Source organism: Cervus canadensis, chromosome 28 (genome assembly GCF_019320065.1).
Source record: "Cervus canadensis isolate Bull #8, Minnesota chromosome 28, ASM1932006v1, whole genome shotgun sequence".
NCBI classification, from domain to species: domain Eukaryota; kingdom Metazoa; phylum Chordata; class Mammalia; order Artiodactyla; family Cervidae; genus Cervus; species Cervus canadensis.
In genome coordinates, this window is record NC_057413.1 from 38,214,710 (window position 1) to 38,229,365 (window position 14,656).

General features: G+C 48.5%; 1 protein-coding gene across 1 annotated transcript in view; it reads right to left on the reverse strand.

Moving 5' to 3' along the window:
• Window positions 1-433: 433 nt before the first annotated feature.
• LRRC1 (leucine rich repeat containing 1) overlaps window positions 434-14,656 on the reverse strand; it is a 99,754-nt gene continuing 85,531 nt past the window's right edge. The window contains exons 4-5 of the mRNA XM_043449505.1: window positions 1,338-1,416; window positions 434-497 (exon numbers count right to left, since the gene is read on the reverse strand). Of these exons, the coding sequence (XP_043305440.1) occupies window positions 434-497; window positions 1,338-1,416 (143 nt within the window). The remainder of the gene's footprint in view (window positions 498-1,337; window positions 1,417-14,656) is intronic.

Here is a 14,656-nt window from a genome sequence, read left to right on the forward strand (position 1 = left end):
AACACGCCTGCCAAATTAAAATGGCTTTCCTTCAAGAAACCTGCCAAATAGGAGGCCAGGCTGAAAACTCAATAAGACCTCATATGATGCAATGTGTTCTGATCCAGAGTTTTGAGATGACGGTAAAGTAACATGTCGGCAGACAATAGGGGGAAAAAAAAAGAAACAGAAAAGGGGATTAAGCAACTGAAGAGTTAACAGAAAACTTCAGGGAATATAGTGAGTATTTCTCAGCTGCCTTGAGCATAAGCAGCTCAGTTTGGTTCCGCAAACACTAGTTGAGGGCCCGCTCCTTTCCAGAGAGGACAGCTGGGCAGCAGACACCACCTGAGTGATGGAGGAACACAGTGCAGCCCAGGAGCCCGGGCGGAGGGATCACTCACATGCAGACTTCCAGTGCTATGAGAAAAGTGCGCAGAGAGCATCACAGAGCCTAGTGGGGGCCCGTGGGAGTCACCAGGAAAGGGTCCTGCAGAAACGTGATGCGTGGGCTGCATCTGACAGGTGAGTGAAGGGATTGGCACTGTCAAAGCAGAGGGGGAGGGAGATCAAGGACAGAGTCCTTTCTCACAGTGACACCAGGCCAGAGAAGGCAACTGTGGGCCGTGAAGGCCGCAAGGCAGGCCGAGGTCAGACAGAGGGTGGAGGAGGCTCGCAGCATGGCAAAAGCTCCCACCTGACCTCCCAGGGACAGGAGCTATGGAAACGCCTGAGGAAGAGGGCCAGCCACATGGACAAGGATGGTCAGGACAGAGGACGAGACATATGACGGGGGTGAGTCAGAAAGCGATTGGGCTGGAGCTTATTAGAGCACTATTTTCCACAAAAATAAACACTATTAGTAATATAAAACTGAAATGCAAAGGAGAAAAAACAGAATTATTTTTAAAGACATATTTACTTCTTAAAAATAAGCAGGTATTAGGAAAAACAAAGTGAAATAGGGCATTCCCCAGCACTCCATACTCAAGAAGACCCAGGCAATTTTGAGACAGATGACTCCCAAGTTTTAACTTAATCCCAGTTTTTCTAGACACTTTAAAAACAAACAGAAGGAATGGAAAGAAGAGTACCTTTCTTTCTTCTGAGGTTGCTTAGAGTCTGGAAAAATCTTAGAAATGGGCCCCCGTGGCCCAGAGACACCCCTGGGACAGACTCGAGAGAGCTGTCCCCGCACTGCTGTGTGGGCAGCAACTCGGTCACCCTGGCCTCACAGGCACCTGGAATCCACCCGCCGCTGAGCTCTCGACCGAGCCAGGAGGCACGGTCGGACCTTAGTAGGGAAAAGGGAAAAGGGACCTTAGTACTACGGTCAGAAAAGCAAGCAGAAAGGTTACCTAGTCAGTGGGTTTCCGCTGAAGTCAGCGATCTGTAGTGCTTTACAGAATGAGATGCTCTCTGGAATTTCAGGAATATCTGCAGAAGGAAAGAAAATGTCCATCACTGACCACCGTTGTTAGCTGTTTTTATCATCCTCGACGTGGACCAGAAGTATCTGCACACTACTACCTCTGCTCAAATGTGGCGTGGATTCCCAAAGTACTTTTTCCATGTTTATATTTGCTTTCCTGATACACGATATGTTCTGAACAGAAGCATGTTCAAGCAAAACATTAGAAACAATCCCCTCCACCAAGTCCCATCACCTCATCAAAAGTCACTGTTGTCACTCCCATGGGGCTTTTCTCCCCCCATGTATTCATATGGTTTCATCAGTACAAAGTATTCTAAAGTACGCATTTTTTACATTCGTTTATTTTTAATTGAAGAACCACTGTTTTACAATATTTTGTTGGTTTCTGCCATACATCAACATGAATCAGCCATAGTATACACATGTCCCCTCCCTCTTGAACCTTCCCCCACCTCCCACCCCATCCCACCCGTCTAGGTTGTCACAAGGCACCAGTCTGAGCTCCCTAAGTCACACTGCACATTCCCACTAGCTGTCTATTTTACATGTGATAATGTAATGTTCCCAGGCTGCTCTCTCCATGAATCCCACCCTCTCTTTCTTTCACTGTGTCCACAATTCTGCTATGTCTGTCTCCCTGTTACTGCCCTACAAATGGGTTCATCGGTACCATCTTTCTAGATTCCATACATATGAATTAACACGCGACATTTGTTTTTCTAGGTTCTAGGTTCATCCGCCTCTTCAGAAGCGATTCAAATGCCCAACAATCCAGTACTGGGCATACACCCTGAGAAACATGATTGAAAAAGACACAGGCCTCTCAATGTTCATTGCAGCACTATTTACAACAGCCAGGATACAGAAGCACCTACATGTGCATAGACAGGCGAATGGATCAAGAAGCCGTGGTACATACAGACAATGGAACGTTACTCAGCCATAAAGTATGCATTTTTAAATTACAGATTTTCTTCTGATTATGAGCACAATCTGGAAAATACAGAAAAGTCCAAAGGTGGGGGGGGGGGGGGAACCACCAGCATTCCCATCACAGTGATGATGTTTTGTCCCAGTGCAGTTTTTATTTGTCACACGCAGACACAGAAGCGACTTGGTTCATGCTTCACTTTACGTTATTTTACAAACTTTCCCCTGTCATTATTTTTCCAAACAGTTCTCCATTCTCAGTGGCAGAAAAGCCCACTGCCTACCTCTTCATGCTCCATGTAACCAATCCCAGTTGTCGGACATTTAGGTTGTTCCCAAGGTCCTGAGGTGACAATCAGATCTCTGCTCGTTCCCGGGTATTTCCTCAGGCTGAGCTCCCGCGGGGTAACTGCTGTGCCAAAGGCGCCAACAGCATTTGACAAACGCTGTTAAACTGCCGACGAGGGGGCGAGGCACACGCTTGTGCTTCCACTGCCAAGTCAACATCTGCCCCTCTTTTCTGCCTCTTACAGTTTAAAACCTGCCTGTGTTATTGTAAAACACTTTGGTAACATTTTGTTTTCCATTCCTCTGATTACTAATGAGGCTGAATATTTTTCCCCATGTTTACCTGCCACTAAATGCTGCAATTCTTGAAATGACCAAAATTGCTATTTTAAGTTCTTCTTGTTTAAACCCTGAGATAACAGCTTTCAGGGCTGGAAAAGGTTAGTTCATAGTATTTAATTTCAAGAATACATTATTTTGGACATACTAACATTAAGAAGTGATTCCCAGGTGGCTCAGTGGTAAAGAATCTACCTGCCAATGCAGGAGACACAGGAGACGCAGGTTCAAGCCCTGGGTCGGAAAGATGCCCTGAGGAGGAAATGGCAACCCACTCCAGCATTCTTGCCAGGAAAATTCCATGAGCAGAGGAGCCTGGCAAGCTACAGTCTGTGAGGTCACAAAGGCAGACACGACTGAGCCCACAACATTAAGAAGGGCTGAAATAGGAAAGCTTCTCCCGGTCCCATGCTGTTTCTTCCAGCAGCTTGACAAAGGCAAGCAGTGCCTAACCATACCTGATATTTCTAAACTGGGGGTAAAGACAGACGGAAGAAGTCAGGGCAAGACGGACGCCCTGCACTGAAGCTGCACAGTCATCAGAAGCTGCGTACAAGCTCTCAGTACAAATTTTAAAGCTGAAAATATTTAAATCTGTGCTAACATTTGCCTCACACAAGTCTCTGCCTCATTGTATAAGGTAGTAAAGAACACACATTTCAATTTAAAAAATGGGTCATATGAGGTAGTAAAGAACACACATTATTTATGGTCCTAGTTCATAAATATGATAGCAGTATACACACACACAGACACACACACACACATATATCACATATACAAACATATACAGATATATACACACATATATGAGCACATACATACACACATATATAAGACACACACAGACACACAGACACAGACACAGACACACACACACACATATATGGTTTGTCCACAGTTGAGTCTGGAATGGATTTTTAAAACATACAAACATTTGTAGACCCTGAGGCACATATACAGTGGCAAGACCTTTTATACATATTACCTTATGTAAAGTAAAGTGGAAGTTGCTCAGTTATGTCCTACTCTTTGCAACCCCATGGACTACAGCCCGCCAGGCTCCTCTTTCCATGGGATTCTCCAGGCAAGAATACTGGAGTGGGTTGCCATTTCCTTCTCCAGGGATTCTTCCAGACCCAGGGATCGAACCTGGTTCTTCTGCACTGCAGGTAGATTCTTTACCACCTGAGCCACCAGGGAAGCCCATGACCTCATGTAACTGCAACATAAATTACTCTAACTTCCATTGCCCAAAGTGGACACTAAGGCTCAGAGATGAAGAACCCCCCCCCCGGTCAACGTTAGCAGTCACTTTACTGAGGGCTGAGGTCATGGCACTGTTGGGCGTAAGAATGAACAAACTAGTGAATATAACAAAAAAGAGGCGGACTCAGGGATATAGAGGTCAAGCTAGAGGTCACCACAGGGGAGGGGTGATGGGGGAGGGGAGCAAGAGGTGCAAACTACTGGGTATAAGAAAGTTACAAGGATATGCTGTACACTATGGGGAGTATAGGCCATATTTCATAGTAACTGTAAATGGAGTATAAGCTTTAAAAACTGTGAATCACTGTATTGCATACCTATAAATTATATACTTCAATTTTTTAAAAAAAGGAACAGACCAAAAAAAAAAAAAGAAACTGAAGACAGAATGAAGGAAGGAACCGCCCTCCATTACAGGACCAGCATGGCCATTCAGGCAGCTGAGGCCACCCGGGTGAACGGGGCCGGGTGGTCCTGCACTGCCGACCGGACCTCCTCAGCCACCACGTCAGGTCCTCGGGAGCAGGATTTTTAAGGCTGAGAAAAGACAGGCTGCACCTGCCACCTCACAAGCCCTCGGGAAGAAGGTCAAGCTGACACCCACGTGTACGTCATATGGCAGCTTTCTGCTCAATCCGAGGAAAAGATCAAGGAAACAGAGAAAGAGTGAAGGCTTGTTAATTGGGTGGAAATCTTTAACACTTCAAAGAGCATCAGAAAAATCCCCGAAGCTCAGGATGGGTTTACCTAAGAACACATGAGTAGTGGCTGCAAGAAACTCTGGTCGGGGCTGGTCTGGAGTCAGGGACTCTGAAGGTAGAAGCAGCAACTGCCGGAGAGAACAGATGGACCGAGTCCAGACGGAGGTGGGTGAGGTCCGCCTCGCAGGAAGGCACGCCCTCCCTGGACAAACCTGCTCGTACGCAAAACCAGCAAATGGAACACAGGTCTCAACTCCAAAGACTGTTTCCTTCTACCTTACGTGTGTTCCTAACTTGAAAGAAAAGAAGGCACTTGCCTGTAAAAGTAAGAGCTATAGACAAGGAAAGCAAGAGAGTGGTTTGAAGCGTCCTGATTACTGGTTTGCTTTAAGTTACTAAAAATATCAGAACAGAAAGCTAAAGAAGGGGAACAGCAGCTCTTCCTTAAATACCCAGCTAAAATGCCCCACCCTCAAGGATACCTCCCCTTTGGCCCCAAGATTAGGTTGCATTCCCCTGCTCTCAGCTTCCTTGGGCTTCAGCTTCCCGAAATCTGTTACAGTTGTAATTAAATAGTTGTTTGGTGATCAATCTCCCTTACTAACTCTAAGCTCACTGGCAAGAAGGACCGTGTGGGCCTTGTCTGCGTCCCCAAAGCTGACATAGTACAGTCGGCTCCCAGGTTCCACACCTGGACACTCTACCAACTGTGGACCAAGATATTAAAGAAAATTCCAGAATGGTCCAAAAGCAAAACTATTTACTCATGTGACAACTATTTGCATAGTATTGACAACTGTTTACATTGTACTAGGTATTAGAAGTGATCTGGAGAATAAAGTATATGGGAGGGTACAAAAAAATAAATAAAGTGTATGGGAGGATACGCAAGATTCCGTGCAAACACCATGCCGTCTTATATAAGGGATTACTGCATCCCAGATGCTGACTGTATTAAGTTCAAGCAGCCCACAGTGCTGAATGTTGAAGGAGTAAATGAGAAACTCACGTTGCTAAGCCTCTGAAAAGACAGTTGCTCTCTCACCGGAGTCAGGAAACATCCCCTGGAGGGTGGGTATATATCTGTTTTACCAGTAAGAAAACTGTTTGGTCCTAGGTCTCTCATAAGAGATAGTATAAAGCTTGCAGGTTATTCCCAGCTGAAATCCCCTTTAACTGTCTTCCCAGTGTTTTACTCTGGATAAATGTTAGTTTTAAGACTAAACATATGAAAAAAATACAGATAAAAAACCACTTCTCAGTGAGGTCAAGGCTGACCACGAACCTCATTAAAAAACTGTAATTTCAATTCCTTCCCCAGCACCCTCTCTTCCTACCACTCACACTCAGTTTCCAAATCCTTCTGTTACTCTCTAATTATTTTCCCTACGCATCTTTTCCTATCCACTCACATTGCTATCAGCCCAGTTCAGGCTTCAATCCTCTAGAGGACTACACTATCCTTTTTTAATTTTTATTTTGCACTGGAGTCTAGTTAACAATGTTGTGTTCGTTCCAGGTGTCCAATAAAGTAGTTCAGCTTTACATGTACATGTACTATTCTTTTTTGCATATAGGTTATCGCAGAATATTGAGTCGAGTTCCCTGTGATACACAGGGATTATCTATTTTATATATTGCACCATCCTGCTTAATGGTCTCTCTCTGAATCCCATTAGTCCTCCATCAAATCCAAACAGTCACAAAAGCGATCTGCACATTTTCCACACTTACCAGGTCTGTGGCCTCTGACAAACTACTTAACCTACATGGGCCTTGATTCCCTCATCTGTAAAAAGGCTCATCAACAGATATTTTCAAATAATACCAGCATATCATACCTTAAGTGTTGCAGAAGTTCAGAGAAAGGATACAGTGAGACAAAGGACCAAGCTTTGAAATAAATAAATAAGAAAACGTGATCCTGAATGCTGAGCGGGGACAGGGTCAGCCCTGGGCACAGCTGCCTGAACTCAGGGCATCAGAGCGGGAGTGTCTACGGAGACGGCCAGGCAGATCTCTCGACAGAAGACTCCCAAGACTAGGCTGAGTGTTTGCAGTTAACTTGCCAGACACGGAGTTTACTCTTCTCTAAAAAAGGCATAATCCCAGCTCCAGCATAGGGCTGTCAAAGGATAAAGGAGAGGCACGCAATCACACAGGACGCAATCTCCTGGACCTCTTGTTTTATACGGGACGGGGGTCACTGTTTTGCATTCAAGGCTGAGCATTTTTTTTAAATTGAAATGTAGTTAGATTTATAGTGTTAATTTCTGCTATATAGCAAAGAGATTCATATATATATACATATATATATATCTGATGTAGGTATGTACACACACACCCACCCACCCTTTTTCTTTTTTGGTCAAGCTGCCTGGCATACAGATCCTAGTTCCCTGACCAGGGAGTGAACCCTCAATCCCTGAAATGGAAGCCTGGACTCTTGACCACTGGACTGCCAGGGAAGTCCCCTATACATCCTTTTTTTAAGTCTTCTTTCCCGTGATGTTTTATCACAGGATATTGAATATACTTCCTTGTGCCCTACAGCAGGACCTGTTGCTTATTAGACACATAAACGTTTACACTGCTAACCCCAGCCTCCCGCTCCATCCTCCCCAGCCCCTCCCCTCAGCAGCCACAAGGCTGTTCTTCACGTCTGAGAGTCCGTCTCTGCTGCGTAGATGGGTTCATCCGTGTCACAGTTTGGATTTCGCATGTCAGTGACATCGCATGGTACTGTCTTTCCCTTCCTGACTTAGTATGATCATCTCTCAGCCCATTCTCGTTGCTGTGAATGAGGGCTGGAGAATTTGAAGAACAGCAGTGTGATGAACAGAGATGAGAGAATTGAGAGCTTCTGCTGCTGTTTTAACTGAGAAGCAACAGTGATTAAACCCTGAATGAATATTTATTAACACACAAATATGAGCAATAACTCATGAGGTTTTCATCTCATTAAAGAAGGTGCCCCCAAACTCCTAACTGCCAACATTCAGCTTATGTCAAGCTTCTCTACAGGTTAAGAAAAAGGTTAAAGAAAGGTATTAAAAAAAATTTAATCACATTTTTCATGAATTCAAACGGGCTTTATCTCATGTATGTCCAAGAATAAAAGCATAAAATTTGATATTTATAAGATATCTGAGAATGATAGTAAAATTAAGTAATCTCTTCCCTACAACTTTCTTAAGATAACCTTCAATCTGGACCCACTCTAAGCTTTCCTCATTTCTGAATCAGAACTGCTTTGAGTTTACTTAAAAAGTAAAAATACCAAATCTGTTGTTTACCAATATAACCATTACTACCACCTGTATACAGGAGACTGATAATCAGCCCTAAACTCCGCAGTGCCAAAAATCTTCCCCTTCACCACCACCGAGTGGACAACCACCCTGGCACCATGAGCCCAAGGGCTTCTGAGAGAGAATACACTTCCTGCCGCAGATTCTGTCATTCAGAAAGTGACCCAGAAGGTCGGGGCTGCCCTTCCTGGCACGCCTTCGCTTTTCTCAGCAACCACTTTTAACACTTCAGAATGCGGTTCCACCTTCCGCAGCCCGCTAACTACAAGAGGAATACAGCGGCTTAGTCCACAGCCCTCGATAAGGGATCGGATGCCCAGAAGCCTGGAGGCAGACCAGCACCTCTCCTGAAAAGCTATCACCATCTCAGGGCCCACCGTGTGATGGACACAGGCTGGACTGTGTGACCTAGTGGTTACTTCAACGTTTGTACAGAACCTTCCAGGGCATTTCCTTTCATGGAGAACTGCGTGCGGACAGCCTGCCCAGTCTGTGACCACAGTCCCTGTGCCCAGAAGGCTAAGTTCTTTTTGAATAAATGGCATTTCTCACTGGTTCTATATAAAGAGCATCTCTTCTTCTGGGTTCAAGACCTATCCGGTGTCTGCAGTTACAGTCCTAGGCTCTCTCCACTGAGAGGACTGTGACATTTGAAGCAAAAAAGAAAGCCTTACATATGTGGTAGCTGTTCCCTGGTGGCTCAGCTGGTAAAGAATCTGCCTGCAATGCTGGAGACCCAGGTTTGATCCATGGGTCAGGCAGATCCCCTGGAGAAGAGAATGATTACCCACTCTAGTATTCTTGCCTGGCAGGCTACAGTCCATGGGGTCACAAAGAGCTGGACACAACTGAGCGACTAATACTTTCACACTTTTCTCTAAGAGTATCTAATTCATGTTAATTGCTTAAAAATTGGAAGGTACGCGTTTAAAGGAGGACTGAAAAGGTTAAAGAAAGCATATTATGATCTACATCACATAACTTGGTGAAATTGAAAGGAGTGACATTTTAAAACTCAGGACACCATCCGTGGAAGGCTGGCAAGTTGAAGATTTATTACTGGACATGGAGCAAGAGCCGTGTTAGTCGCCATCTGCACGGACAGCGTGGGCTCTGCTGTCCCCATGGGCAGGCAGCGTCCAGCACAGACGGCTCCTCTCCCGGCCCCAGCCCCACGGCCAGGGACCCCTCACCTGAACGCCAGGGCAGCCCAGCCTCCTTCCCACTGAGCCACGGGGAGGCAGGCTTACTGAGGGTCAGGCACTCTGCATAAACAAGGCAGTTTAAATCCTCACAACAGCTCCAGGGAAGTGACCCCCACCCCCGTTCCCTGTGGAAGGAACCTCGTCAGCAGGACGGCAGGGAGGAGAACCCGAGCCAGCCCACCCCACTCTCCCCGGGGGCCTGCGCTCTGGACCATAAAGTCATCCCAACTCTGAAAGAAACCTGTGAGGTCAAGAGAAACCATCCACTGCCGCCCCAAGGCCCGAGCCGCCAGCCCCCAGCGTGCGCCCCTCGGGGAGGCAAGGTCCCCACTGCAGGGGGACCCCCGCCCCTGCCTCCAGCAGGTGCATGCGAAGGAGTCTGGGGGAGGACTCCAGCCCACAGACCTCTGAGGGCAGCTTTAACGCTCTTTTTTTTCCACTTAATTCCTCTGATTAAATGAAATCAAGCTAATAATTCATTTTCAAGAGAACATCACAAAAATATCAAAGTAGCAAAGGAGAAAGTTCAAAACTCAATTCTCTGCTTTGGCTAATCTTTACCAACTTTTGACTATGATGGAACTTTGAAATTAAGTACGGTATTTGCCTAAGTACAGAATGTTAAACTGTTTCGTCCTTGTTTCTTGCTTAAGGTAGCTCCTATGAGGGAAGACAAAGAATATAGTTAGCACTATTGACAAAAAGGCACCAACGCGTCATCAAATTCCAGGCATATCGTCCCCAAACCCCCTCAAATAGATAAGGCCTCCCACTGTGCCCTGTGCCTAAAAGTGAGTATCTATTAACCCAGAAATGTTCCCAGGCCTCGGCTTCCACACCAGATGAACTCTGCTGGCTCAGGGACCACGTGTGTTCTTTCTGGCCACGCCAGGTGACTTCTGGGATCTTAGTTCCCCGACCAGGGATTGAGCCTGGGCTCCCGGCAGTGACAGAACCAGGTCCCAACCACTGGACCGCCAGGGAAGTCCCCTGGACCGGGCCTATCTTCTCGCCAGCGTCTCTGCAGCATGACCACGCGGGCCCCAAGGTGGTGTGCGACGCGACTGACCAACCCCTGCGTTGACCTGGGGTCGGGGGGACGCCAGCACTGCCCGGGACCTCGGCTCCTCCCAAGGCATCCTCTGCCTCACCCAGCAGCGCGGCGACCGAGAGGCTCGATGGGCTGGTGGACTGGATGACGCGGGAAAGCAGACCAACGGAAAGGCCTGGGGAGGGGCGCCCCTGAGGCGCACAGGTTTCATCACCTTTTCTAGCAACGCGTGGGGCCCGGGGCATGTGCCGCACCTCCTCGCACCCTGACACACTCAGATCAGCGGGGAAACCCTCATCAACACCTCTGTCGGCACGGGGTCTACCTGACCATCGTCATCAGTATCCCATCTGCGAGAAGCGCGCTGCTGAATGGACTGTCAGGAGATGAGGGCAGAAGCTCAAAGCATCACTGATGCTAACCACGTCAGAGGCCAACAAAAAACAAGCAAACAGCACCAGGGCAACAGGAGCCACCCCTGAACCGCCCTCAGAGATCCAGGGGCAGGGATGACCCAGCGGCAGCCCAGCCGCTTCAGAGGCACACGGGTACCAGACTCTAACCTCCCCGGGACCCGCAGCGACACTCAACAGAGCATCCCGGCTCGCCCCGAGACTCATCCTGAGACTCGTCCTGGGAAGAAAGGTGCACCAGGGCCCACGGGCCAACGTGACGCACTTTCCCACCACCACACACACACACACAGACACACACAGAGACACACAGACACACACAGACACACACACACACACACACATACACACACACACAGATACAGAGACACACACACACAGACACACACATACACACAGAGACACAGACACACACACTCACACAGACACACACACACACAGAAACACACACACACAGATACATACACAGAAACACACACAGATACAGACACACAGACACACACAGATACAGACACACACACACACACACAGAGACACACACACAGACACACACACAGAGGGGGTGAACCCGTGCTGAGGCAGCCGGGGGCCGAACAGGCAGAGTGAAAGGTCAAGGAGCAAAGGGTCCCCAGGAGGGTGGGTCGGCGGGGTGGCCAGCAGGTCAGGGGAGCATGGGCTGCCCACAGTGATCCCGGGCACCGCCCCAGGGGCCACCAACACAGAGACGGTGCGAGGGGTCAGACGCAAAGGTGGGGAAGCCAGGTCCCCCATCCGCTCCTGTGGACAGAGAGGAGGGCGGGCACACAGAAGCTGCCGCTCTAGTCTCAGACGTGGGGCTCCTGGCCGGCAAAACCCGGCAATGGGGGGACAGTGACGGGACTCTGCCATTGCGAAGCCAGACAGATGTGTTCACAAGGGCTGCTGTGCCCTGGGCTCTGTCTAATCAGAGAATACAGCCTCGCTGGGGGGCTGAAATCTCCTGGTTTTTCACTAAACGACAATGAGTTTTTCTTATCAAAAAGACTTAGCAATCCTGTGTCACGATCCCATCTGAAATAAACCCTGCTGCTCCATTAAATCTGGACATCCGCGAGCCTAGGGTGCCTTCAGAAAGCCTGGCAATTCAGGCAAAGAGGAAGGGTCTGTGGCTTGAGGAGAAAACAAAGCGTGTTTGGGTTTGATCTTTTTGTTGCAGACATCTACGGGGCAGGTAGAGAGGCAGACAGAAGTGGGGTGAAGCGGCGTGGCTATCCATGCCCACCTTCACTCAGAAGGCAGCGCACAGGGGCACAGGGGCCAAGGGGAGGCCTCAGGACACCGTCCACATCCACAGGGAGGGGTGGGGGGTGCCGTGCAGACGAGGGAAGGGCCACAGGCCAGGAGACAGCCCTCCCCACAGCAGAAGCAAGTGACAAGACCCCAAACATGAAACATCCTCCGCAAACCACGAGCCCTGCATCTGGCTGCAAGGCTGCACGCAGGGCCCAGGGGAGGCGGGAAGGTCACTCTGGGGGTCATGTCACGGATCAACACCATGAAATGAGGCCTCACTGAAGACCAGACTCAAACACAACAAGGACTGAACAAGCAGTGGTGGACAGGATGAGCGCGTAAAAAGAGAGGCTTTGGGCCGCGGTGGAACCCTGAAGGCTGACTTCGGGCTCACTTCGGGCTCCCTCCGTGTACATCACACTGCTTCACTGAGGGCTGTTTAGCCCTCGGGTAACACAGGGCGCTGTATGCCAATCGGGCTGGCTGACTGCTGGGCTCCCGGCTCATCCTGCTTAAACATATCTGGGATTGTCACGTAAGACTCGGGATGAACGTGTAATCCTGGCCTGCACTAGCTGCCACACTGTTGCTCTCGGCGTGCAGGGAAAATAACAATGAGACGCGGAGATCTCTTTTTCAAAGGCACCATCCCCCCATTTATCACATTTCCCAAAACCCCAGGGACTCGCCCGTGAGGCAGTGGGCCTCTGGAGACAGCGACGGGGCTCCTGCCCTGGGAAGCGTGTCCAGCCTCTGGAGGGCACGGCGGGAACAGACAGTGCGGGGCAGAAAAGCTGGCATGGTCTCTACGTGGTGAGGGGGGCAGAGGGGACACAAGCCCCTTTGTCAAAGTTTTGAGTCTTGGTAACTCAGGACTCAAACAAAAAAAAAAAGCTTTTCCCAGCCAAGAGGATTTTCACCTAATTCCAGCCACAATTACAAAAATAACCTTTACGCCTCAGCTTTTCCTCCCCAGCAGCGTTGGCTCAATAAACACAAATATGTCCTAAGATACACGATCTCTTGTTTGGGGGGAAAAAAAAATCACCAAAAGGCAAAGCATTACAGAATAGTAAATGTGGGGTTTCAGACATACTGTGGGGGGGCCGGGGGAGGGGGGGAGATGCACACAGTTTGGGCTTCTTTCTGCTTGTCCTCTTCCCGAAATAAAATATGTAGATTCTGAAATAATGTCTACTTAAACCTCAAGATAACAACAACTAAATGCCCCAAATTCAGTTACTTTGCATTCAAAATTACCGCTCATTGTAATTACCCCCATTTAATATGGACAAAATCACAATGGGTATTTAGGCACCAAACTTCTCAGGGAAACGAGGTCTCCCGATGGCTCTGGGATGCCATGGCCCAGAAATGAAGGCTTCAACTCCCCCCAGCCCAAGTCGCTCCATCTTCTGAGACCACAAGTCCTCTCCTCCCTCTCCTGAACTGCAGATGAGTCCCCTCGGTCAGGGCCCCTTCGCGTGGATTCTGGGCCTGGCCCCGAGCTGTTTGTGGCACCCTTGTAAATGTATTCCCTTCATCTTTCCAATTAGCATCTATGCCTGTCAGCTGGAATAAACATCTTCACCCCCCTACACCGGGCACCGTGTTTGCCAGCTGACAGGCCACAGGCTGGGGTGAGTCATTCAGAGCCCAGAGCCACGCTCTGGGGAGCACGGGGAGCAGACGCGGGCGCAGGGCCAGAGGGGACAGCGTACCGTCCTCCCCAGAGCGGGGAGAAGCCTCCCGCCCCAGACAAACCGGCTGGAGCCCTAACGCTCCGCAGTTCCCACCAGCCTTCCCCGGGCACCTCCCCAACCCGGGTCCAAAAACACCACTGAGGATCCCAAGGCTGGGGACTCCCAACATTACAGATGCATTTAAGCGCTGACAAGGTCAGGCCCACTCCGAGCGACAGATTCGCAGGGTCTGGGGTAGGGAGAAAAGACTCTGCGTTTCAACCCAGCTCTCTTGGAGACGCAGACAGAAAGTGCCTCGGAGCCCGGGAGAAACAAATGAGGCATTTGACTTCACTGGTTCCTAGCCCTGAATGCACTTCAGAATCACCTGGGGCCTGAGTCCAGTGACGTCATTCCTGGGTGGGGTCTGGACAGAAAGACAAACATCACAGGATATCCCTTCATGTGGAATTAAAAAAAAAAGATACAAGTGAACTTATTTACAAAATAGAAACAGATTCACAGCCAGAGGAAGCAAACTTACGGTTACCAAAAACGGGAGGGGGGTGGTGGCCACTTCGATAAACTAGGAGCTTTGGATGAACAGATACAGACTACTATATACAAAATAAATTAACAAGGACCTACTGCATAGCACAGGGAACTATATTCAACACCTTGTAATAACTTACAATGGAAAACAATCTGAAAAGAATATACACACTTATATGTATTCAAACATGCATTTTATAACTGAATATATATTTATATAACTGAACCA